The sequence below is a fragment of the Podarcis vaucheri genome (assembly GCF_965113315.1).
Source record: "Podarcis vaucheri genome assembly, chromosome: 8".
In the NCBI taxonomy this organism is placed as follows: domain Eukaryota; kingdom Metazoa; phylum Chordata; class Lepidosauria; order Squamata; family Lacertidae; genus Podarcis; species Podarcis vaucheri.
The window spans coordinates 4893630-4919389 of NC_138766.1; the positions used below are offsets into that span (position 1 = coordinate 4893630).

The following is a 25760-nucleotide window of genomic DNA, read 5'->3' on the forward strand; positions in this document are numbered from 1 at the left end:
ATGCTACTATAGCCAGACTAGGACCTAAATCTGATGTTGGCAACCTAAGACCCATGGACTGGCTCTGGCCCATGAGCTTCCTGGAACCGGCCCATGGCCATTCCGTGGGTCGGCGTGCGTATTCCGTGCTTTTTGGGGGGGCACCATTTTTTTCTCACCACGGGAACTGACTTCCGGGTCGGAAGAGCGCTGGAAACAGCGTGTGCGCATGCGCACGGGCACTCCTCCATCTCAGAAGAGCGCCGGAAATAGCTTGAGCGGACGCATGGGCACACACGCTCCGGCCCATCGAGAGGTCTGTCAGGGAGTGGACCGCCCCAGCCTCAAAAAAAGGTTGCTGACCCCTGGCCTAAATCTTTACCTCCAAAAGGAATGTTTAAAAGGTGCATTGAGGCAAATCCCTGGCTAAGAACATAAAAAGAGGCCATGGTTCGGGATCTTGTTCTCACAGTGGCCAACAAGAAGCCTGTGGGAAGTCTGCCCATGGGGCACACCACTGGCATTCTGGGTCATCTGACACAGTTCTATATGACTTGGTTGTGCACAATCAACATGCAGGTACAACTTGATGTTCTGCTTCTTCCCTGAGGCAAGCAGAGATACAAACCAGGAATTGTCAATTAAGCTTGGCTTCCTGTTACATCTGAACCCATAGTCATGCTTCGTTTTCCCCAGGTTTGTTTCTCTATTTGCATCAGGGGAGAAGCAAAGCATCCGGTTGCACCAGCATGCTGATTGTGCACAACAAACCAGAAACAACTGTTGATTGTTATGTGTCAGTGTGGCCAAAGAAGGGGAGGTTTGATGTATGTAGAGTTCAATGTCCCAACCCTCAGATCCAGAGAACTCTTCTATCCAACTAGGGCTGGACAGATCAATCTATTTACATTCTGTGTCAATTTTTCAGGTCCATTCCATTTCTGCATTTATTTGTGATTGTTCTTTATTATCTCAATGTGCACATTTATAAATATATGTTATTTTTAAAAGTTTAACACATTTTTGTGTATTTTATTTGAGTTGAGAACTACTTTTGAAGGATAGTTATGTTCCTCCTTCCATTTGGGAAGTGTAGATCAGGTTGTTTTGCATCAGAAATTGAATTCCTCAAGCATCCCCAGATCTAACCTAGTGTTTGTGACATAAGCTGACTGATAAAATGATTTGTTTAGCCCCGAAGTACTCTTCTCATTTGTATTTCCAGTGTTATGATTGCTCATTGCTCACTTGAAGGAATTGAATTTTGACCTTGGAACAACAGATTGCTCGTTTCCTGCTTACTCATTATTATGAACAATAGATCTTTAGTAACTCAGATTGGTACAGCTTGTGACTATAATTAAAGTGAAATGAATGCTACTGTCCTAACTCTACAATGCTGCTCTTGGGAAGCTGAGCACCAGGCAACCCCTGAAAGATGCATGGAAGCGCCAGGTTCTGCTCTGCTGAGTTTTGGTAGAGAGGAATGCCACCAACTCACCAGATACTCTTACTTTTCTCTTGTTGCAGCAGAGGGAATAACAGTCACATCAACCACTGCAAACCATTTTGAAGTCTAGTCATACAGTGTTATTCAGGACTCGCCCCCAAATACTTGATCAGGCAAAGGGGGTATTTTTTTACTTTTTGATTTCTGGACTGAAAGGCTTCCACCCAGGACGTGGGGCAGGAGCCCAGCCCAGCCTGGGCGGGTGGGGGCAGGGAACAGAACGCAGAGCCACTGGGACTTCTCTGCCCTGCAGGCACAGGGGTTCTGAAGCTGCTACACATCCTGGAAAAATCATTTCCCCACAGACTTTACTCACAACGTTTTGTACAGGCAAAGTTACTTTCAGTTTAATTTTTAAAAAATCTGTCCCTACTGTGAATAATATTTTGTTTCCTAAAAAGGGGAATTATTATTATTATATCTGCTTTATATCTGTTTTGGAAGCTATTAACATACCATGAGTTTATAATACAGTGGTGCCCCGCAAGACGAATGCCTCGCAAGACGGAAAACCCACTAGACGAAAGGGTTTTCCGTTTTGGAGGCGCTTCGCAAAACGAATTTCCCTATGGGCTTGCTTCGCAAGACGAAAGCCCATAGGGAAATCTCCGGGGACCTCTTTTAAATGCTGGTGGTGGGGAGCAAAGCCTTTTCCCCCCTCCGGCCTTCAGAAGAGGTCCAGGAAGGCCGGCGGGGGCCGAAAGGCTTTGCTCCCCACCTCCAGCATTTTAAAAGCAGTCCGGGATAGCAGGGAAACGCTTCCCACTATCGCGGACGGCTTTTGAAGGCAGGCGGGGGGGAGCAAAGACTTTCGCCCCCCGCCCGCCTTCAGAAGAGGTCCTGGACCTCTTCTGAAGGCGGACGGGGGGCGAAAGTCATTGCTCCCCCCTGCCTGCCTTCCCGGGAGAGCAGAGAAAGGCAGCGCGTTTCTCCACTGTCCCGGACGGCTTTTGAAGGCAGGCGGGGGGGCAAAGACTTTCGCCCCCCGCCCACCTTCAGAAGAGGTCCAGGACCTCTTCTGAAGGCGGGCGGGGGGCAAAAGTCTTTGTCCCCCCCTGCCTGCCTTCCCAGGGGCTTTTACATCGCCCCGGACAGCGGAGAAGTCCTCCGCTGTCCCGGGCGATTTTAAAATGCCGCCCGCCAGCATTTTAAGATCGCCCCGGACAGCGGAGAAGTCCTCCGCTGTCCCGGGGTTTTTTAAAATGCTGGGGGTGGGAAGAAAAGCCCTTGTCCCCCCCCCAGCCTTCAGAAGAGGTCGGGGGACAGACTGTCCCCGGACCTGGTCTGAAGGCGGTTTCCATAGGAACGCATTAATTGATTTTCAATGCATTCCTATGAGAAACCGTGCATCGCAAGACGAAAAGCTCGCAAGAAGAAAAAACTTGCGGAACGAATTAATTTCGTCTTGCGAGGCACCACTGTAATAGGGTTAGGGAAAAGATGTTGAAAAAAAGGTGAAGATTTTTTTAAAAAAGAAAAGAAAAGCTTTTCCTATGATTTCCAGACAACTTCTGCTTTATAACATATTCTGCATATGATGCCAGATGTAAAATCACTTGCCTTTTAAACTTGTAGAGGATGATAGCACCTACAGCCACCAGAGAGATGACAAAAAGGGCCATTATCGCCCAGTACCCTCCTCCTCCAATACTCTGAGAATCTGAAACCAAAGGCACACACTGTTAAATTCAATCCTGAGCACAATCAACCATCCTCTGTATTTAGCATTAGTGCAGATTCTTTTTTAATAAAGTGACCCTAAACTGTATCCACTCATCTTGTCCACAATGCAGTAAAGTCAATGGGACGAAGGTCCTGGGAAGGGTATAGCCATTGACTTAACTGCAATTCCCAGCACCCTTAACAAAGTCCCAGGATGCTTTGGGGGAGGCCATATGCTTTATGTATGGTGTGGAAAAGATCTAACTCCCCAGGCCTAACCTCATTTCCGGACGCAGGGAATCTTCACTTCAATAGGATTTTCTTCCATATAATATTTAAGAGCAAGATTTAAATTTTATTCAAAGTGATTGTTTTAATTGTAATGATAGGCTGACTGGTGTGTGTGTGTGTGTGTGTGTGTATGAATTCCAAACCAATATGGAGCTTCAATATTATTTTAACTTAAACATGAGAGGAACATCAACTAACTGTCAAAAAAGGATACAAATTTTACCTGAATCCGAGCTAACTAAGGTCACAAAGACCCAGCGTCCTCCTTTCATGAAGAAACTGATGTTATGGGCATTCAAAGATTGCTTAATAGCAGCTATTCTCTGGAAACATAAGAAAAACTGCATTAGGCAGGTCCTACCTTCCACAACCGCCAAAAGGAAGTCATTGCTTGTGTGGAGTTATTCACTGTTGAGTTGCTATGAAAATTCAGCCAAAAGTAAAATTCAAAATGAAGTAGGGGTTTCTTATACAGTGGTATCTCGGGTTAAGTACTTAATTCGTTCCGGAGGTCCGTTCTTAACCTGAAACTGTTCTTAACCTGAAGCACCACTTTAGCTAATGGGGCCTCCTGCTGCTGCCGCGCCGCCAGAGCACGATTTCTGTTCTCATCATGAAACAAAGTTCTTAACCTGAAGCACTATTTCTGGGTTAGCAGAGTCTGTAACCTGAAGTGTATGTAACCCGAGATACCACTGTACTCAAATCTGGGTTACCCACAGCAAATTTTGAGGCAAAACATTCATCTATGAGAAGGCAGTGAATCCTGACGCTGCAGAATCTGAAATAATTGCTATTAAAGCTGATGGCAAAAGATGAATATTTTAATACTATAGGGGCCCTGTGACTTCTGAAATATTGATTTTGTTCAGTGGTAGTCACAAGGACTTTTCACTTCATGCTTCAGCTGCAAGAGCACTGAGGCATGATTATGCATCCAGTAACTGCCCATATTAAAAAAGAAATGATAAGACAAGACTGAGCAGTGTTTGTCAGGATGATATCTGTCTCAATTCAGCATGTACAGTATTTGGGGCACAGGGTTTTTTTTTCATGTAACATGATACGCTCTCCAAGGCTAATGCCTTGCGCTCTTTCCAAGGAGGAGAAGGAGAAATAAGAAAATTGGAATGTGAATCTAGGGCCAATTCATACCTTACAATTGCAGCCTAATTGGATGGTTGCTTCCTATACCAGTGCTGCACATCCCCAGATATTAGGAGTGTGCATACATGACCTGTGTCCTGGGGGCTCCAGGCACATAGAACAGATGTAGTCGTGATGATGCAGCAGCTGTTAGAGGGAACATTCAATGTGACAGTCCCCTCCTAAAATACTTTTAGGCCCTTCAAAGAGTGAATTTCTGCTATGCTAGACATGTTGCAAAATTACACAGTGCTCTTAGTTTAATAAGGAGTGAGACAGTCAATGTGTATTGTGTTCTAAATTAATATTCATCTGTCTTCTTACCTTATTGCTAGACATACTTATTTTGCTTTTGGTGTGGTTCATGGATAGAAGCACGTGTAAATCTGCAGTTGTGGGCAGTCCAGGTTTTACTACTGTAACAAGACCTTCTTCAGGTACGCCTGTTTCCTGAGGGGAGAGAAACCATTCAGAAATGGACTTGGACTGCACGGCTACCTTTGTAATAAACTGCTCTACTATAGCTCCTTTAAAGTGATTTGATTTGTTTCTTGCCTCACATGAATTAGTCAAGGTTTGGAATAACTACTGGAAAAGAACAAACAAACAAACAAACAAATGGATGTAATAAAGAATAAAGAATAATAATTGGAAGATTTAGGCAATTTGTTTTAAAAAGTGGAAAATACTTATTAAGTTCAAGTGTCTTGTAGTTTCACCAGTGCCTTATTGCTTGCACTAATGACAGATTTAGTGCTGAGTGCTGTATCATCATCATCTAATTATTTATACCCCACCTTTTCCCCTGATGGGACTCAAGTTGGCAAAGATTCCCTTTTTTCCTCCCCAATTTTAACAGATGGTTATGCAGTCTGATCCATAGCTGTCAATTTCCCCCTTTTTAAAAGGGAAATTCCCTTATTCTGAATAGGATTCCTCGCAAGAAAAGGGAAAAGTTGACAGCTATGGTCTGATCTTATGCATTTACACTATGTTAAGTCCCATTGTGTTCAGTGAGTCTCTTTCCTTGCTAAGTATGCAAAAGATTGCAGTTCCATCTTCTAACATGGTAAGCAATATGTGTGTCTGTGTGCACTTTGCAGGGCAAGGTGGGAGATCTATTTATTTATTTAGTTAGTCATTCTATCTTGCTCAAGGCAACTTCCAACTGAACAACCAACAAAACCCCGTTGCATAGTTACATCAAAACTGGAGGCAGGAAGTGGTGGAATATGTATATATTCTTTTTTAAAAAAACATTAAAACATTTATTCAAAAGTTACAATACAGTTTTGTCCATTGCCATAGTATCACAAAATGATCATTCTAATCCTCAATCCCACATCACTGTCATGTTGGCTTGAACCCAACCAACAATCTGGCTAGACATTTTTAATTGATATATCCCCTCTATGATGATGATGATGATAGAGCAATGCTCCAGATGTTATTAACCCAAGCCTCTATTGGTTTATTAGAGGTTCCTTCCATCGTTGGACAATAAATAAAAAAACAATCTGAATGTGAAACATTTTCTTGTGAGGAGGTGATATTGAAAATTATAGTGATGTACGTAATGTGTCTGAAATTGAGCAAAACAATTTAGTGAAATACTGATAGGAGGTGAACATAACAGATCAAAATCATTTTTGTATCATAAGTATTCCACTATTCTTTTTACGATAGGCATTCCTCTCAAGCCAGTGACAAGTATTTTAAGAAAATTACTCCCGAATAATGAGTTAATCATATTCCTCTCAAGAGAAGTCAATTTGTGCTTGTTATGGATCCTCGCTGATGTACAGTATATCAAAGCATTGTTTGCACTTTGTTGCTTGAGCCCTAAATTATATGCCATAATTTTAAATCTAATGCACACCTCAAATTTCAGAACCTTGAAACCAAAAAAAGTATTTGCTGGTGATTGTAAATGTGCCATTGAATCAAAAGCGTACCTTAATTTTTGTACCACAATTTGGCCAAAAATGGTGAGCATTAGATTTGAGTAAATACAAGCAATTCAAGAGCATTTATTTACAATCACTGTTAAAACCTTGATAACTTGATAAATAAATGACGTAAAACCACATTCTCCCTGAAAAATGTCTCTACTTCATTTAAAGACACAAAGGGAACAAGAAGTAAAACCAAAACCCAGTGATGTCATCCTGCTGCACTAACTCTATATACAAGCTTCTCCAAAGGCTCCACATTCCCTCTGTTCCCTCTCTGCTAAATTTGCAAAGCATCAAAGCACCTTTGCAATCTGTTGTGTTACGACACGGCCAACATCTTCCCGCCAGGCAGGTATGTTTGGGTTGTATAAGTCCAGGTGTTCAGAAAACCTTAGAGGAAGTACTTGAAAATTATCTGGAAACAGGGAGAGAGAACTTAAAAACAAATTTTGTATACTTAAAAAAGCAATTCTGGATTTGCACAAAAGTTTCTCTGCACCAAGCTATTAGGCTTTTTCTATAACCACAGTCTTTATCTGAAAATTTTCACAACAGAAAACAAGCAACTAAGGGCAGAACTACATAGTACATGAACACACATAACAAAACCATGACAATCACTGGAAGAGTAGAATTAATTCCCCAAAGCTGATTGCGTGCCAGGATTTGTCAGGTTCACAGCTGAAGCACCCACAGACTTGTAAATATTCAGAAAAGCCCAAGCTTTCACCCAAGCTGTCTCAGCTACAATAGGATGGAGGTGAAATAATTTGCATAGTTTAAAATATATATTTGAAAGGAAAATGTCTCACCCAAAACCCGGACAATCTTGGAATCCTGAAGCATGAAGTTCCCACAGGAAGCCTGAACTGTAACTCTGACTTCCCCCACCTCTGCAAAACTGGTTACCAAAAAATTCTCCAGTGACAGAAGTGGCTAAAAAAAAAGAAAAGAAAAGAAAGAGGAAAAAATAAGCAAAGCCCAAATGTTCAACTAAGAGCTTTCATCTTTAAATTGAAGGAGGTAACAAACCTGGGGACAATTTTCAGGGGAAGCAAAATTATTTGAAACATCTGAGGGAACTTCCCATTGGCAGCAGCGATGGTGCTCGTCTTTCTCCCCACTTTTAACCCTTTTACTAAAAAAGTGTGTCCACACCACATTTGTCAGCAGAGGAGCTTCCCTTGATCGCTACCAGCTGGCAGGTGCCATTTTTGTTCCCTGCAATGTCTCAGACGCAGCGTCATTCCAGGACATTATGAAACAAAAGCAGAAGCCAACAGGTGGCAGCCGCCAAGAGAAGCTCCAATGCTTATGAGCAAGGGCACCAAAAAAGGTCTTAAAAAACCAAAAAGAAGACTACCATTGCTAGCACCAATTCACAAAAACCTGCAAATGGCATGTGGAATGGGGGCCATTTTCTTTCAGTCCTAGAGCAGAGGGTGAGAAACAAATGAAGGGTGAAGAAAAATGCTGAGAACATTGCAACTGTGGAAGCATAAATATTTCATATGGTAACAAACTGTTTAATTTGGTCTAAGCAGGGCTTTGTTTGTGTGAGGATTCACCAGGGCATTACCCTGGAACTTGTATTTGCTGCCAAGGCTCAACCCTGGAAAGCGCTCCTGGGTATTCTCTGGGTAGCAACAGGGTGCTCCAGGGCATCGGGGATTAGCAGCAGAAGATCCAAGGTCAAGCAACAATTATTTTCAGAGGAGCATGCAGTACATATTCTTGTTTCTTCTTTTTTAGAAATTCATATGGGAAGCTAGATGCTGCATGCAAATATGCATAACGAAACCCCACCAGTTTTTGAAAAAAAGAAGAGCTTCAGGAACCTGCAATTTTGAGTGGAAGGACAGCAGGGGAGGAAAGGCGCTTAATCCTTTCTCAACTGGCTCCAAATCCTCCTATGCTGACTTTTCCAGTTCTGAACATGTTTATCCTGCAAACATGCACCTAGAACACATGGCAGGGGGAAGCAGCTTGGGAGGGGCAGCTCTGGGCAGAAAAAAGTAAATAAAGCAGCTTTCCCTCATCCCCTGCTGCTACTTTCCTCAAAATTGCAGCCTCCTGGTGCTGCTTTTAATTTTAAAATGTGTTGGTTTTTTTTACATACATACATACACATCAAAATTATCTGTGTATCATCAGGTGCATGTTATCCAGAACAAGCCTGAGTAGAAGTATGAAAAATGTGAGACACTAAATTTTAAGGAAAATGCAAAAATATTAACTATATTATGAAGGAAATCAGAATGTACGGTATATTTGAATGGAATAAATAAGGAAGACGAACACTTTAGAGCTGGCAAAAAAAGCATAAAAACTAACAAAATACCAGTTTCCTTAGACAAAAAGCCTTTCCTCACTGTCTGGCATGATGTTGTATCTGGGCAGTGCCCCAAACGCCACTTGGTTTCAGGAGTCGTTTTGATCTCAGCCATTTCCAGTGGGGTTTTTTTGGAGGGGTGGGGGTGACAGTGCACAAAGGGCTGGTTTCCAGAGCTCCCAAGCAAATGTAACACCAGTAGAAAGATGCAAGAAAAGCAGACAGCTGACATCATGGCCAAAACCAGTTCCAGTTTTGGATCTGCCAAGAGATTGCTGTTTGAATTACTGTATTTACTCAAATCTAATGTGCACTTTTTTGGCCAAATCACGTTGCAAAAATAAAGGTGTGCATTAGATTCAATGGCACATTTACAATTACCAGCAAACAATTTTTTGGTTTCAAGGTTCTGAAAATTGAGATGTGCATTAAATTTGGTGGTGCATTAGACTCGAGTAAATACGGTACCCAAATTCTCTCAGTTGTTTCAAAATCTTACCCAATTGAAATGAGCAGACAGAACTTATTAGCCAATGAGGGAAAGGACTAAAAAAACTAGCCAACTTAAGAAAAGTAGGCAAATAAGCTTTTGAAACCTAGGTCACATCAACATCATACATTTAAAACATATTTAAAGCACTCAGCTTTCTCCAATGAATCCTGATAACTGTAGTTTACCCTCCACAGAGCTACAATTTCCAGCAACCTCAAAAAACTACAGTTCCCAGGATTCTTTGGCCAAAGCCAAGCAGATGGTGTGGATGGGACCAGAGCGGGTGCAGCCATGAGGCAGGTGAGGCTGCTGCTTCTGCCTGCCCCACCCCCAGTGGAGAAGTGCCGCCCCATCAGTGCTGATATGGGACAATATCACAGTCATTTTGGGTGAGATTTCACCAAAAATCGACGTGCCCAAAATTGGCATTGATGGTGGCAGCCCTTCACCAGTGGGAGATGGGGCAGGTTGCATGGCAGCTGCGGAAGCAGGTCAGTGATGGCAGGAGCCATGAAAGCAGGGCAAAGCAGCACTTCCTGTTTCATCTCCAGTGGAGAAACGGGACACGCCACTCCTGGATGGGACCTTAATGTAAATGAAGTCTGTCTGTATGTGTGTAAGTGACAACGATTCTCCCTTCTGTGATTTGTACATGGGAAACTGAACACCCACATCAAACAGGTTGCTTGAGAATGGTCATAGTTTTAAGAAGCTGGACAGGTTAAGTTGGTCAAAGTAAGAAATTAAGCCAATTTCTATCAGAGCATCTAAGGTGACCTCTTACCCTCTCATACACTGAATTCCTAATAAAAATATTATTTACTATTTATAAAAGGATTAAAATAAAAAAATTCCTTCCAGTAGCACCTTAAAGACCAACTAAGTTAGTTCTTGGTATAAAAGGATTATCACTCTTCCGTACTGCTATACTTTGTTTGTTCCTAAATTTATTGTTCTAGCCAAAGGCCTTGACAAACTTGTAGCAATAGTATTACTAAAATAATAATATAAGCCAACATCCATGATATTAAGTGAGAGAAGTTACCAGAGACAACAAACTCAAATCCAATTTGATTTGAGATCAAACCTCTGAATTTCCACAACAATTTATAGCAATTTTATCTAACTCCCTTTCCCTGATTTTTTCAGCCCGTGTATGGAGGGCCACTGTCTGTGTTACGAAACTATTATTGTCACTCCAAAGAAACAGCACATTTTCTGCTGGGGGTGTGCTAGCTTGCTTGTGTGAACAAAGGCTTCAGAAAACGACCTCTTGGGTCTCCACATAAGGGGCAGGCTGGCAGATCACGAGTGATGTCTTCCACTTGAGGTCTGTCTGCATATGGGACCTTCTTGTAGTGACCATCCAAGACTGCAGGGCATCACTTGGGAATGCAGCTCAATAGAGGCATTTCTTAAGGAAACTGGTGAGAATTTGCTCAGGTAACTAGTTCTAAAATGCTCTGTTCTCAGGAATGGATATCAAGGGGGAAATTGGTGTTTCTAATTAGTTGCAGGTCTCTTCTAGATTCTATCCAGAAGAGCCAATTCCTTAGTTGACACTTAGCCAAGGTTAATGCTAACCTAAGTTCTGGAAAATGATAATAGTTTAAAATCCTAAAGACCCAAAAGGTCTTTATAATTGTGAGTATTCTTGAAAAAAAGGAGTTGCAGTGCTCAGGTAAATACAAAGGATAATGGAGACAAAATTTTGTGTAACAGAATGGTATCGCATAAGATTGTGATGTTTCTTATATGTGCTACAAGAATAAGAAGCAAAGTTTTAACACAGGGGTGGTAAACCTCTAAAAGTTGCTGGATTACAAGACCCATTATATCTGCCTATTAGCCGTGATGGCTAGGGCTAATGAGAGTTGGGGTCTAGCAATATCTTGAGAGCCACAGGTTAGGAACTCCTGTTTTAAATATTGGAGAAGTCAGAATTAATTACTAGTCAATACCTGAAGGTTGTTTCCAATCCACCAGTAAAACAGTGTAAAGTTAGCATTTCTGGGAAAGATGATGGCTGTCAGGTTCACCTTCTGATTTTTGCCAGTAACAGGAACTACTTCTAGCTGTAATGCCTGCAGTGGAGCTAAAAAAAGTCCCTATCATTAATTAAGAAACTATTAATTTATCAAGCACTTCAGGTTCTGAAATCTTTAAACAATTCATCAGCAATATCATACTGAGAGACATAAGCAATGCATTTCAAGCAAATCCCACATTGCCAACAGGTTGAGGTAAATGGCCAGAGCCAAGTGGTTAATCACTTTCCGGCAGCACTTTCTCTTGCATGCTAGAATATACAAGAAAATGGTCACCGAATTAACTCTCCTACAGAATTAAATTTGAGATGCTCTTGCTTGAAAGCTCAGCATGCCCACTCAAAGCATTAAGGGACCCAAGCAATATTTGTGACACATTGAAATTTTCATCAAGAAAAAGAGAAGTGGATTTTATTATGCTTACAAGTAGGAAGTAGATTCCAAAGCCTTTCTGAAGCCCCTCATATCCATGTTTGAGCAGCACTGAACACACCAACTTTGAAAGGCATTTCAGGCTTCAGAGAATGGAGACTCTATGAAGTAGCTTAGCCTTCTGCTTCGAGAAAAGGAGCTGTGCAACTCCCAAAATTGACAGACCAAGTTATAGTGCAACTCCCTAACCAGACTGAGCCAAAATATTGGCAGAGTCACTTTCAACACCCTATGGGACCAGAGAGTATGCAAAGAGATTTTGCTTCAGCTTAGTGGGATGGGGAAATTTTCTCCATCTTGGCCAGACAAGCTCAGGAATTGCACATCTGAATTTCTGCCAAAAGCTTAAGTCATGGTTTTGCTGGATGTCTGACCGACTAGACAATCTCTGTTCCCACACTAGTTTGATGCTAGGGCAACAAAACAGAGCATCTGATGGACTTAAGTGTTACTGAAAGACTTTCCACACTATCTGTTTTGCACATCACCGCAAAACAGACTGCACAAGAGGTACTACATTGACAAATAGTAATGTTGTGGCACCTAATGGTATGACCTAATGGTCAGGGGTCCCTTTACCCTTTACCTAATGTTGTAGCCCAGGGATTTGTGCAAAGCAGAGCTCATGCGCCACCTGTGTATGCTTCCATTGATTTCTAGCAGGTGGGCTTGGGTGCTGAACAGCTTTCAGGGATCCAGCGTACTGAATAAATGTGTCAGAGATCACATACTATGGAACTCTGGCAGTCCCTGACACACCAACACACCTTGGGTTCATAAACAAAAAGAGCACTTAGCTGGTCAAATTTAGCTGAGTCTCTGCTTCTTTCTGAAGTGACAAAAGCCTTCATTTCACAGGTTGCCAAGACTGACCTATGGCAATAGTAGTATGGCTATGACTACTTCTACTGCTACTAAGGATGTTGATGACAAAAGACTAGAGAAGAATTAAGAAAAAGAGGTCAAGACTTACACTGAACCTGAATAAACACAACTGCTTCGTCTCGGCCTGCAGCATTCTCAGCTATCACTGAGACTCGGTAAATCCCAGGGTTTGCATAGCGGTGTTGTATGGGTTCACCTGTCAATGTGAGATTCACATAGATGGCCTTAACGCCATCGCCAAGGTTCAGCTGATACTTGGTGTTTAAAATATCTCCCTATGAAAAGCCAAGGACAGCAAAAATAAGAGACAGGTAAAACCAAAACAAAGCCACACACACACTTGCATTCAGCTCCATCATAAAGACTGGCACTGGGAAACAAACAGAATTAGTCATCAGGAGGATTATTACTGCCAATTCTTTCATAGGGCTTTCATCTCTTTTAATACATAGACATTTGGAAGATTCTTAAATAAATCAGATGAAATGTGTGAGACTATTCCCTGGAATAATGCCTGTTCAGCATTCAGAATGTGGGAGTTCCTGTGAATTTATCCATGCTTGGCCTGGATTCAAACGTCAATGAGGACCCTCCTCAAAATGGGAATCAAGTCTTCCAACCCTCAAACTTCCGCTCCACACTCAGATCAAAATCCAAGTGTTTGGGACAGTGTCATGCAGAACAACAGAAGTAAATTAATCATCCAAGGCTCTCCCTCAGATTCAGATTTTTCTGATTGTTGTCCCCAGCTCAGGACACTTTGGAATGTTCCCAAACCAACCTGAGGGTCTAAAAAACTGGACAGTGAAAAGTTTATTCCGAGTTTCATGAATTTCAGTGGTGAGAATGAATATCTGGCAATATATCTTAGTCTTATTCCAAACTCTACCAACCTGTCATATTTTGAAACACCTACATCTAAGCCAATAAACCCTCCAAACTACAAAGCCCCCATGGGGGTGGCTCAGCTGCTCCTGATCTCTCAAAATATTATGCAGCAGCCCAGATAAGGTATCTGATAAGCTGGGCACAACACTAGAGAGAGATTATCTCAGAAGCAAGAAAGCCCTCTCTCCCATTACACCAGGGGAAACAAGCCCAGTCACTCTCTCTAGCATAGATTGAACCCCTTTCTGATGTACACCGGGGAACCATCAATCAATCAATACATAATCCTTCTCTTCCTCTGGAAATTCACCATTCCCACTGTGCGTTGATTCCACTAAAATACTGGATCTTGAAGAGGAATGATGCATCAAAGAATACTGCCTGAGGAGGGAATATTTCTTTCCTTTTTTTTTCTTGGAAGAAGCCCCTTCTGTTTCTTTTCAGAGGGTGACTCAGCTATGCTCTAGATCAGGGATGGGAAACCCTGTGGAACTCCAGATGTTGTTGGACCCCACCTCCCATTGGCCCCAAACAACATGGCAATGGGCAGGCATCGTGAGACTCTGGTAAACATCTTCTTGGAAGAGTTTACCAGAATAGTGGCTGAGGAAGCACAACTGCAGTCCCACACCCTACACTTGGAACTGGAGTGGTTTTAGCAGCTCTTTGAGGACTACCTGCATGGAGAACTGGATCAGAACTGGTGAATATGTGGGTTCCCTTTCCCAAGTTTACGCAGCTCTGTAAAGCTTTGTTACAAGCTCCACAACAAATAAAAGTCCAGGAATTTGAGGTGTGGCCTATCTCCCCAGAGGTTTATATAGGGTCAGATGTCTTCTGGATGAGGATGTTCCTAGATTACACACCCTATCTTTGACTTTCCCTAGCTTATTTCACTCCGGGGGAAGGGATGCCATCCCACACAGGCATGTTCCCCACCCCCACATTCCTTACACAGAAGGCAACTAGCAGTTGGCTTGTACTTCAACACTGGCAACAAGACAGCAGACTCCACTGCATTTGAGGGCAGCAGGCTAAGACAGGAGACCCAGGACAGGACAGACACAGAGAGGAGAATGGGTGAAGGACTCAGAAGGAGTAGCTATAGGGGGCTGCTGCTGCTACTCCTCCCTGCCCCCTCACCAACATTCCCCAACCTGAGGCAGCTGCATCATTTTAATTAATGCTAGGGTTGTCTTGCAACCCTTGTCCAGCCTTGATATCAGGAGAGGACAGAGAGTAGGGCTGCCTGTAGCTTGCCACCCCTGCTCCATCTCAAGAGAAGAGACTCTGCGGTGTTCATAACAGCATGGCCTTGAGGGGGAAAACACCGTGGGGGGAGAAAAATAGGCTGGGAGTACTTTCTGGAAGAAGTGATATTTGGATAATCCAAACAACCTAACAAAGGGCCATTTTCTTCCTAACATATGTTAAGAGGAAGTTATGTGAAGACAGCAGAGGGGATTAATAGCAAGGAAAAGCTCTGCAGCAAACTTCCTTCCACATTAATTGGCAGGGCTGGATCTGGGAGGACAAGGAGTTTGGAATGAATCTTTCCCCAGAAAGAATTGGCCAAGGTTCCCCACCCACCCACCCAAGTGGAAACTCTATCCTGAAAGAATAAAACACATGTCCTGCTTCCAAATGAAAGTTGATCCCAGCTGCAAGGATCATGGGCAAGTCCGCTTGCCCCCTTATAGGTAGGGGTGCGGTGGCTTTGCAGGACGGCCAGCACCTCCACCACACCGACAATGAAGGGTCTGATCCCTGCTGAAGCGTGAGCTTTGGTTCGTGCTCCCAGCTTGAAATCCTGCTCTGCGTCAGCCTGCCAAATTGGCCAATGGCAGACTGGCACAGAGAGCTGGGCTCTCCGGGAGCGGGCTAGAGAGAACAATCAGGCTTCCCTCAGGTCTGCTCCCGGGGGATTTAAAGCAGCCCACACCGGACCCCGACACCCAGCTCTTCTTCGTTGGATCAACCCACCACTCACTCTAGTAATTTTGCATTTACTCATTGAATTGACCTTCCTACGGCTGCGGTAGCTGTTGTGGCTGGGTAGGAATTTGCCTCTCAGGAGAACTGGCTATGACTTGGAGGTTTTGCCTACCTTGTAGCAATCATCACAACTTCGGCAGTTTAGGCACTGAGTGACCTTAGTCTTGATTGGAGGGGGGTTGTACCCCCGCTTTCCCCTCCAGAAACAGGGCATCCCATTAAAGAGATCCATGATGGAGTTGCTTCTGTTCATTTGCCCAGATGGTGGGCTTGGGCCTCAGTGCTCCTAGAGGCAGGGATCCCTGCAGGGATCCCTCCATTTGATGTAAGTCATAGGAATCCCTGCTTCCGGATTGACCCTGATATCATTTCCTGTAGGCAGTTCAGAAATTAAAATGCTTACTCAATGTCTATGCCAAACCACTTCATCTGTAGTCAATAAAGTTGTGGCCTGATTTGATCCCATTCAACTGTGTGGTGTCTTTTATTGGTAGCTCAACTGAGCGGAGGAGTGGGAAGTGTGCGGCCTGGGCCTGCAATGGGAGCCACTGAACTGCCCCAGTTAGCAAATACTAATATGGGGAATGTTTTAGAATGTGTTAAGTGTCCTGAAATTGGAACCGTCAGCACCTGGATTAATATGCCTTTTCTTCTGCGGTTAACAAATATGCCGGGCCTCATGCCATTTCCCATCTTCCTATTCATTCACTTAGCAGATGGGAGACAAATATCTACAGAGGCAGGAAATTACAGTTACCTGATCTTGTTTGACAATGAAGGTGACATCTTCTCCAGGCTTAACAGCAAGGCTCTCCCCTTTGATGCTTATCTGCAGTCCTCTGGGAGCAGTCAGAGGGCACAGATGCTGAGATACATTTTGCTGCAAATCCACACCACCCTCACATATATTAGATATAACTTTGCGATACCTGTAGAAAAAATGGAAATGGAGAGCATATCTAAGTGCACAATGGGACTGTGCACCAAGCACAGCATGCATCATAACTTGGAGGGATCTGATCTCTCTCCATGGATGAGGCAGGAGGAAAACAGGAAGAGAACCAGACCAAGGTAACCAACAGCACAATCCAGAAACACAGGAAGCTGTGTTATACTGAGCCAGACTGCTGGTCCATTTAGCTCAGTTTTGTTCAGACTAACCAGAAGTGGCTCTCCAGGGTTTCAGACAGGGGGCATTTTGACCGCTACCTGGAGATACCAGGAATTGAACCTGGGACATTTTGCAGGCAAAGCACTGAGCTATATCTCTGTTTGGAAGTTATTCCCACCAAGGTCAACGGGTCTTGCTTCCACATAAAGCCACATCCACACCATGCATTCAAAGCAATAAGATGCCCCTTCAAACTGTCATGGCTTCACCCAAAGAATCCTGGGAACTGTAGTTTGTTCAGGGTGCTGAGAGTCTTAGGAGACCCCTATTCTCTTCCCAAAGCCACAACTCTCAGAGTTCCCTGAGAAAAAGGCTTGCCTGTTAAACCAAACTGGGAATGGCGAACAGCAACCTTTCAATATCCATTTAGAAAGGCAATGGATTAACTGAAGGAAGGAAGGAAGCTATGGGGCTGCTTTCCACAGCAGAACACTCCCCAAGTACTTACCCTGTGCTGCTTCTGTAGGCCTGCCCTAAGACACAGTCTTCAGGAGGAGTTTCAGGGTTGAACCAAAAGTCAGCAAAGCACGTGTTTGGCTCAGATTTTTGCAGCGCTGAACGCTCAAACCCATAATCACTACAGAACAACAAACAAGCATTAATCATGAAGTTGACTTGTCTTTACTATTAATTTGTAAAGTGTTATTTGTAGTGTACGTGGCCTGGGGAGTACGAGTACACAACTGGCATCTTTTGTAGCCATTGGGAGGGCACCTCATGCCAAGTGAGTGAGGGTCAGCCAGCCCCCACCCCAGGGTCTCTTGTATGGCAGGAGTCTACTGAGCCCTGCAGCCGGAAGATGTCTCGGGAAGTGACAAGATGTCTCGGGAAGTGACAAGATGTCTTGGGAATTGACAAGATGTCTCGGGAATTGACAAGATGTCTCGGGAAGTGTGCTGTCTCCCCGGGGCTAAGATCCAAGATGTAACTGAACGACTGCAAGGAATCATAAAACCCACTGACGAATACCCCTTCCTCTTGGTTCATGTGGGAACCAATGACACTGCAAGCAATAGCCTCCAGAAGATCAAAAGAGACTACGAGGCTCTCGGCAGGAAATTGAAGCAACTAAATGCACAAATTGTAATCTCGTCTGTCCTCCCAGTTGAACGACGTGGCCCAGGGAGAGAGGGGGAAATAGTGGAAGTGAACAGCTGGCTTCGCAAATGGTGTAAACAGGAACGGTTTGGATTCTTAGATCACGGACTGCAGTTTCTTGAAGATGGACTTCTGGCAAGTGATGGGCTGCACCTCACAACGGTTGGGAGAAATGTTTTTGCCAAAAATCTCAGAAACCTCATCAGGAGGGCTTTAAACTGACTAATGTGGGGGAGGGAGACAGTGCTCCTGAAGGTAGGAGTCTATCAATTAATGAAGATGATCATCCAAATGTCATAGACCAAATGGAGCAAACAGCACGCGGACCTAGTGGTGGGAGGAAAAAATCCTTAAATAAGAGACACGGGGGAATGATTAATGGACTTCAATGTCTCTACACTAATGCGCAAAGCATGGGAAATAAACAAGATGAGCTTGAGCTCTTGGTACAGCAAACTAAATATGACATAATAGGCATCACTGAAACCTGGTGGGATAAGTCCCACGATTGGAATGTAATAATGGGGGGATACAATCTATTTCAGAGAAACAGACCAGACAAGAAAGGAGGAGGAGTGGCGTTATATGTCAGGGATGTGTATACCTGTGAAGAGATCCAAGATTTAGAACCTCAAAGCCAAAGTGAGAGCATTTGGGTCAAAATTAAGGGAGAGAAGAATAACAGAGACCTCATTGTGGGAGTTTACTATAGATCCCCAAGCCAAACGGAGGACATAGATGATGCCTTCCTGGAACAGATGGCCAAGCATGCAAAAGGAAGGGAGATAGTAGTAATGGGGGACTTCAATTACCCGGATATTTGTTGGACGTCAAACTCAGCCAAGAGCATAAGGTCAAACAGATTCCTCACTGGCCTTGCAGACAACTTCATTGTCCAGAAAGTGGGAGAAGCAACAAGAGGAACAGCCATTTTAGATCTGGTCCTAACCAATGTTGATGACCTGGTTAGTGGGGTAGATGTGGAAGGATCATTAGGCGCGAGTGATCATGCTCTTCTGAAGTTTACTATACAGCGGAAAGGAGCAGCCAAGCATACTAGGACTCAATTTCTTGACTTTAAGAAAGCCGACTTCATAAAACTTAGGGAAGTGCTGGGTGAGATCCCATGGACAGCAATACTAAAAGGAAAGGGAGTTCATGATGGCTGGGAGTTTGTTAAGAGGGAGATAGTAAAAGCACAATGACAGGAAATACCAATGAGACGGAAACGTGGAAGGTGCCTAAAGAAGCCAGGGTGGCTATCTAAAGAACTTTTAACTGAATTAAGATTAAAAAAGGATGTGTACAAAAAATGGAAAAGGGGGGAAACCACCAAAGAGGAATTCAAACAAATAGCCAGCACGTGTAGACACAAAGTCAGAAAAGCTAAAGCACAGAATGAACTCAGGCTTGCTAGAGAGGTTAAAAGCAACAAAAAAGGCTTTTATGGGTATGTTCGTAGCAAAAGGAAGAACAAAGAAACAGTGGGGTCACTCAGAGGAGAAGATGGTGAAATGCAAACAGGGGACACAGAAAGGGCTGAACTCCTCAATGCCTTCTTTGCCTCAGTCTTCTCCGATAAAGAAAACAATGCCCGACCTGAAGAATTTGGAGCAAATGATTCAGCAAAGGAAACACAGCCCAGAATAACTAAGGAGATAGTACAAGAATATTTGGCTAGTTTAGATGTATTCAAGTCTCCAGGGCCAGATGAACTGCATCCAAGAGTATTAAAAGAACTGGCAGATGTGATCTCAGAACCACTGGCAGTCATCTTTGAGAATTCCTGGAGAACAGGCGAAGTCCCGGCAGACTGGAGGAGGGCAAATGTTGTCCCTATTTTCAAAAAGGGGAAAAGAGAGGACCCAAATAATTACCGCCCAGTCAGTCTGACATCAATAGCAGGGAAGATTCTGGAGCAGATCATTAAGCAAACAGTCTGTGAGCACCTAGAAAGGAATGCTGTGATCACCAATAGTCAGCATGGATTTCTGAAAAATAAGTCATGTCAGACTAACCTGATCTCGTTTTTTGACAGAATTACAAGCCTGGTAGATGAAGGGAACGCAGTGGATGTAGCCTGCCTTGATTTCAGCAAGGCATTTGACAAGGTGCCCCATGATATTCTTGTAAAGAAGCTGGTAAAATGCGGTCTTGACTATGCTACCACTCAGTGGATTTGTAACTGGCTGACTGCCCGAACCCAAAGGGTGCTCATCAATGGTTCCTCTTCATCCTGGAGAAGAGTGACTAGTGGGGTGCCACAGGGTTCTGTCTTGGGCCCGGTCTTATTCAACATCTTTATCAACGACTTGGATGATGGACTCAAGGGCATCCTGATCAAATTTGCAGATGACACCAAACTGGGAGGGGTGGCTAACACCCCAGAGGACAGGATCACACTTCAAAACGACCTTGACAGATTAGAGAACTGGGCCAAAACAAACAAGATGAATTTTAACAGGGAGAAATGTAAAGTATTGCACTTGGGCAAAAAAAATGAGAGGCACAAATACAAGATGGGTGACACCTGGCTTGAGAGCAGTACATGTGAAAAGGATCTAGGAGTCTTGGTTGACCACAAACTTGACATGAGCCAACAGTGTGACGCGGCAGCTAAAAAAGCCAATTCAATTCTGGGCTGCATCAATAGGAGTATAGCATCTAGATCAAGGGAAGTAATAGTGCCACTGTATTCTGCTCTGGTCAGACCACACCTGGAGTACTGTGTCCAGTTCTGGGCACCACAATTCAAGAAGGACACTGACAAACTGGAACGTGTCCAGAGGAGGGCAACCAAAATGGTCAAAGGCCTGGAAACGATGCCTTATGAGGAACGGCTAAGGGAGCTGGGCATGTTTAGCCTGGAGAAGAGGAGGTTAAGGGGTGATATGATAGCCATGTTCAAATATATAAAAGGATGTCACATAGAGGAGGGAGAAAGGTTGTTTTCTGCTGCTCCAGAGAAGCGGACACGGAGCAATGAATCCAAACTACAAGAAAGAAGATTCCACCTAAACATTCGGAAGAACTTCCTGACAGTAAGAGCTGTTCGACAGTGGAATTTGCTGCCAAGGAGTGTGGTGGAGTCTCCTACTTTGGAGGTCTTTAAGCAGAGGTTTGACAACCATATGTCAGGAGTGCTCTGATGGTGTTTCCTGCTTGGCAGGGGGTTGGACTCGATGGCCCTTGTGGTCTCTTCCAACTCTATGATTCTATGATTCTATGATTCTATGAATGCAGCCACAGGGCCCAGAGGACCCAATGCAAACAAACTGCCTATCACCTGCAAGCTCCTTCCCAAACCCACGCAGGCAGTGTGGTGAGTAAAAAGGCTCTGGGAAGAATGTGTGCAATGCCTCTTTCCACTAGCGTGGGCTGGCCCTACAACACTCCATAAAGGAACAACCTTTATTTAAGGGCTGGTCCAGACCTGGGCAGCAGGATTCTGGTCATGGCTGAGCCACTGTGTCCTGGGTTTCTCCCTAGTTTTTGTGGACTAAATGCAGGTGCCACCAGCTTGATCATTTGTGCTTGTAAAAGGACCATTGGTCTCAGCTGAAATATGGCTTTAGTGAGTTTCAGGCTGTCACATGAGCTGTGATAGCCACCCTGCATCCAAGGCAGGAAATGTTCAGAGCTGAGTATGTAGCTACTTCCTGTCCTCACTCAGTCCATTTTCTGACTGACACAGGATCAGAGCAGCTGGGAGCCAAACACAACACAATCCTTTTTCAACAAACCTTTTAAGTGTTGTTCGTTATCCTGGCCTCTATCTGTATTGGGTTTTAACTGTTCTTACATATGAAATTTGTTATGTACTGAGTTCAATGGGATCCAAACTGCAGCAGGCTGATTGGTCCTAGAACAATAGGATCCAAAAGGCAGCAGTCTGATTGGTCCTAGAACAATGCAGCAGTATGATTGGTTGGCAGGAACCACCCAATCCTGCTCCAGATAGAAGTGAATCCACAACCTGATTGGCTTACAGTAGAATTCCAGAATTAACCAATCATGGGCAGCCTATTGTGTAAATAATGTATATAAAGCAGATACTGTGAGGGGACTTTCATTCATTCCTCCTCACCACTATGAGCTGAATAAAGAGCATGAAATCACTTTGCGACTCTGAGTATATTTCACTGGCGACGAAGGTGGGATCCCGCTGAGCTGACTGCCACACACAGCACCGCAGCACCGCCACCTGCCGCACCGCTGCCTCGCACCGTGTATCCAGGCTTCAGCTCCGGGACACAAGGAACTCAGAATGGCAACCGACAGCAGCTTCTCGCCATTCAACCCAGCATCTGGAGACTGGGAAGCATACGCCTCCCGTTTCACCTTCCTCCTAGAAGCCAAGGGGGTCACTGATGAAGAAGACGCCAAGAAGAGGGCGATATTCTTCAGCGTCTGTGGAGAGGAGACATTTGAAATCGCCCGGGCTCTCCTTGCACCTCAAGACGTCGCTACTGTTCCATACAAAACAATAATGGAACAGCTGAAGGGGCACTTTTCGCCGCAGCCCTCAGTGGTGGCTCGTCGAAATGCCTTCTACGCAAAGCAGCAAGCCCATGGGGAAACCATAACTGGGTTTGTGACCTCTCTCCGCCAAGCCGCCCGGTTCTGCAACTTCTCAGAGCTGGAGAACATGCTCCGTGACCGCCTCGTCGGTGGCCTGAAGGATGAGAAGCTGCAACGATGCCTCTACGCTAAGAAGGACCTAACGTTCCAGGTCGCTCTGGAGGAGGCCCTGGCAACAGAAGCTGCCGAGAGGTCGACGCAAGAGGCACGGCCGAGCCTGCCGTCTCAACTGAGGGTCCACCATGAAGACCTCACCGACGACTCAGGATCCGACAGGGAGGAGGTGCACCGAGTACAGCAGCGCACTCAAGCAGCGCACAGACCACAGCTGCCACAACGAGAAGGAGGGAACTGCGCAAGCTGCGGGGAGAGTCACGAGAGGAGGACCTGCCGTTTCCGCAACGCAGAGTGCAGGCTGTGCAGAAAATCAGGACACATCGCCCGGGTGTGTTGGGCTCGGCCCACCCGACGCCAGGCAGCAGATGACCAATCCAAGAGCCCCAGGTCCCGGGGCCCAACGCACCAAGGCAACTCGACGGAGCTCACAGACTTCCAGGTATACCAGTTGCCCCACCCCAACGTAGAGAAAATTTATGTAGAGGTACAGATAGAGGGGGCCCCTTGCCGCATGGAGCTTGACACGGGTTCAACTCTATCCATAATCTCGGCAAGGACCTTAAGGAAACTGGGTCCTACTGGGGGTCCCAAACTCAGGCCGGCCCCATTCACCCTATGGGACTTCCAGAAACGTAAGGTCCCCACAATGGGGGTGGGGACCTTCAGGGTGCAATACCGAGGGCGGACGCGGCAACTGGACTTGCTTGTGGTCAAGGGCTCCTACATTAGTTTACTGGGATTGGCATGGTTTGGACCACTGGGGCTAGCTGTCACCGGGGTGAACCACACTAGCTTACAAGTGGACGTGGACGCCATATGCAAGGAATTTCCAGGAGTTTTCGATGGGAAATTGGGACAGTATACGGGCCCCCCCATTGCGCTACAGCTTGACCCCGCAGTTCGACCGGTCAGGCTCAAGGCCCGCCGGGTCCCGTTTGCCTTGAAACCCCGTATAGACGAGGAATTGGACCGACTTGTGGAGCAAGGAGTGCTGGAGCCGGTGCCTAATGCCCCCTGGGAAACCCCAATCGTCACACCCGTCAAGCCTAATGGTTCGGTCCGCATCTGCGCAGACTACAAATGTACCATAAACAAGGCCCTCACGGCCCACGCATACCCAGTGCCAGTGGTCAGCCATGTCCTTGCCACCCTGGCTGGGTCGAAAATTTTTGGCAAGCTGGACTTGGCCCAAGCATATCAACAGCTGCCAGTAGATGAGTCCACAGCAGAGGCACAGACGATTGTGACGCACAGAGGAGCGTTCAGGGTAAAGCGGCTGCAATTCGGTGTCAGTGTGGCACCAGGCATATTCCAGAATCTAATGGACTCGCTCCTTAAAGGGATTCCTGGCGTCACCCCCTTCTTCGATGATGTGTTGATTGCCGGGCCCACACCAGAGGAGTTTGAGGACCGCCTCCGCACCGTTCTGCACCGTTTCCAGACGGCGGGTCTCAAGGTAAAGCGGGAAAAATGTCTACTAGGAGTGCCTCAGGTGGACTTTCTCGGATTTATGGTGGACGCAGAAGGGGTCCACCCGACTGGGGACAAGGTACGGGCCATTTGTGATGCCCCAGCAACCAAGAGCAAGACTGAACTTCAGGCCTTCTTGGGACTATTGAACTTTTACCATTCCTTCCTTCCCCACAAGGCGGCGGTAACAGAGCCCCTACACAGACTCCTGGACAAGCGGGCCCCTTGGGTGTGGGGCCAGCGCCAGGAGGCCGCATTCCAGGCAGTCAAGGACTTGTTTGTCTCAAACTCGGTCTTGGCACACTTTGACGAGAGGCTGCCGGTGGTGCTAGCATGCGACGCCTCACCCTATGGCATTGGCGCTGTCCTGGGGCACCAACTCCCAGATGGAAGAGAGGTACCGGTGGCGTACTTTTCCCAGACACTCAACGCAACCGAGCGGAACTACTCGCAAATCGACAAGGAGGGTCTGGCAATCATGAAGGGAGTAAAAAAATTCAATGATTTCCCTTCACCGTGGTGACTGACCACAAGCCGTTGCTTGGCTTGTTTGCCCCCGAAAAGCAGACCCCCCAAGTGCTGTCTCTTCCCGTCCTCAGGTGGTCAATTTTCCTTGCCAGCTACCAGTATGCACTGATTCACCGACCTGGGAAGGCGATGGGCCATGCGGACGCCCTCAGCAGGCTACCACTACCGGAAACAGGCCCTGACCCAGCACCTGCACAAGAGGTTATGAGCCTGGAGCTGCTTCCCGACCGCCCCATTCAGGCACAAGAAGTTGCACACCATTCCAAGAAAGATAGGGTCATCTCCCGGGTCCTGGACTGGGTGTGGAGGGGATGGCCCAGCAGCAGCCCCGGGCCAGAATTCGCCGGCTACACAACCCGCAAACATGAACTGTCGGCCCACAAGGGGTGCCTGTTATGGGGAAGCAGAGTCGTTGTTCCCCAGCCCCTCCGCAAAAGGGTCCTCACAGCCCTACACGAGACACATCCAGGGGTAGTAAGAATGAAGGCCCTGGCCAGGAGTTATGTGTGGTGGCCGGGGATCAATGGAGAGATAGAGGCCTGGGTCAAACACTGCCAGGCCTGCCAAGAATCCCGCCCAGATCCCCCAAGGGCCCCAGTCCAGTCCTGGGAGTCCGCCCGAGCACCATGGTCACGCCTGCATGTGGATTTCGCTGGCCCCTTCCAGGGGAAAACATTCTTCATAGTGGTGGACTCCTACACCAAATGGCTGGAAGTCGCACTGGTACCGTCCACTTCCACTTCCGCAGCCATCCGGGTACTACGCAGGCTGTTTGCAACCCACGGGCTCCCTGACACTCTTGTCTCAGACAACGGGACTGCATTTACGTCAGGAGAATTCCAAACCTTCACAGCGCAGAACGCCATCTGCCACATCCGTTCGGCACCGTTCCACCCTGCCACCAATGGCCAAGCAGAACGCATGGTGCGGACTACCAAGGAAACCCTTCGCTGCATGACGCAAGGGGACTGGGAGTACCGCCTTGCCACATTCCTTCTAGCACAGCACAGCACCCCCAGCTCAACGACTGGCCGGAGCCCCGCTGAACTACTAATGGGTCGGCGCCTTGCAATCAGATTGGATCGCCTTCACCCCGATAGAGCTCAGGATGAGGTAGTGGTGGGGGAAGGCAGAAACCCCCGGACCTTCAAGGCCCAGGACCCAGTGTACGCAAAGCAT

The 25760-nt window shown here is 45.8% G+C and overlaps 1 protein-coding gene across 1 annotated transcript in view; it reads right to left on the reverse strand.

Moving 5' to 3' along the window:
• The window catches only part of SORCS2 (sortilin related VPS10 domain containing receptor 2), a gene marked incomplete at its 5' end in the record, with an annotated part of 143908 nt that overhangs the window by 13175 nt on the left and 104973 nt on the right, over positions 1–25760 (reverse strand). Inside the window, 9 exons of the mRNA XM_082234236.1 lie at positions 3050–3149; positions 3666–3765; positions 4913–5038; positions 6846–6958; positions 7356–7479; positions 11330–11463; positions 12822–13008; positions 16374–16545; positions 17236–17364. Coding sequence (XP_082090362.1) covers positions 3050–3149; positions 3666–3765; positions 4913–5038; positions 6846–6958; positions 7356–7479; positions 11330–11463; positions 12822–13008; positions 16374–16545; positions 17236–17364 — 1185 coding nt within the window. The remainder of the gene's footprint in view (positions 1–3049; positions 3150–3665; positions 3766–4912; positions 5039–6845; positions 6959–7355; positions 7480–11329; positions 11464–12821; positions 13009–16373; positions 16546–17235; positions 17365–25760) is intronic.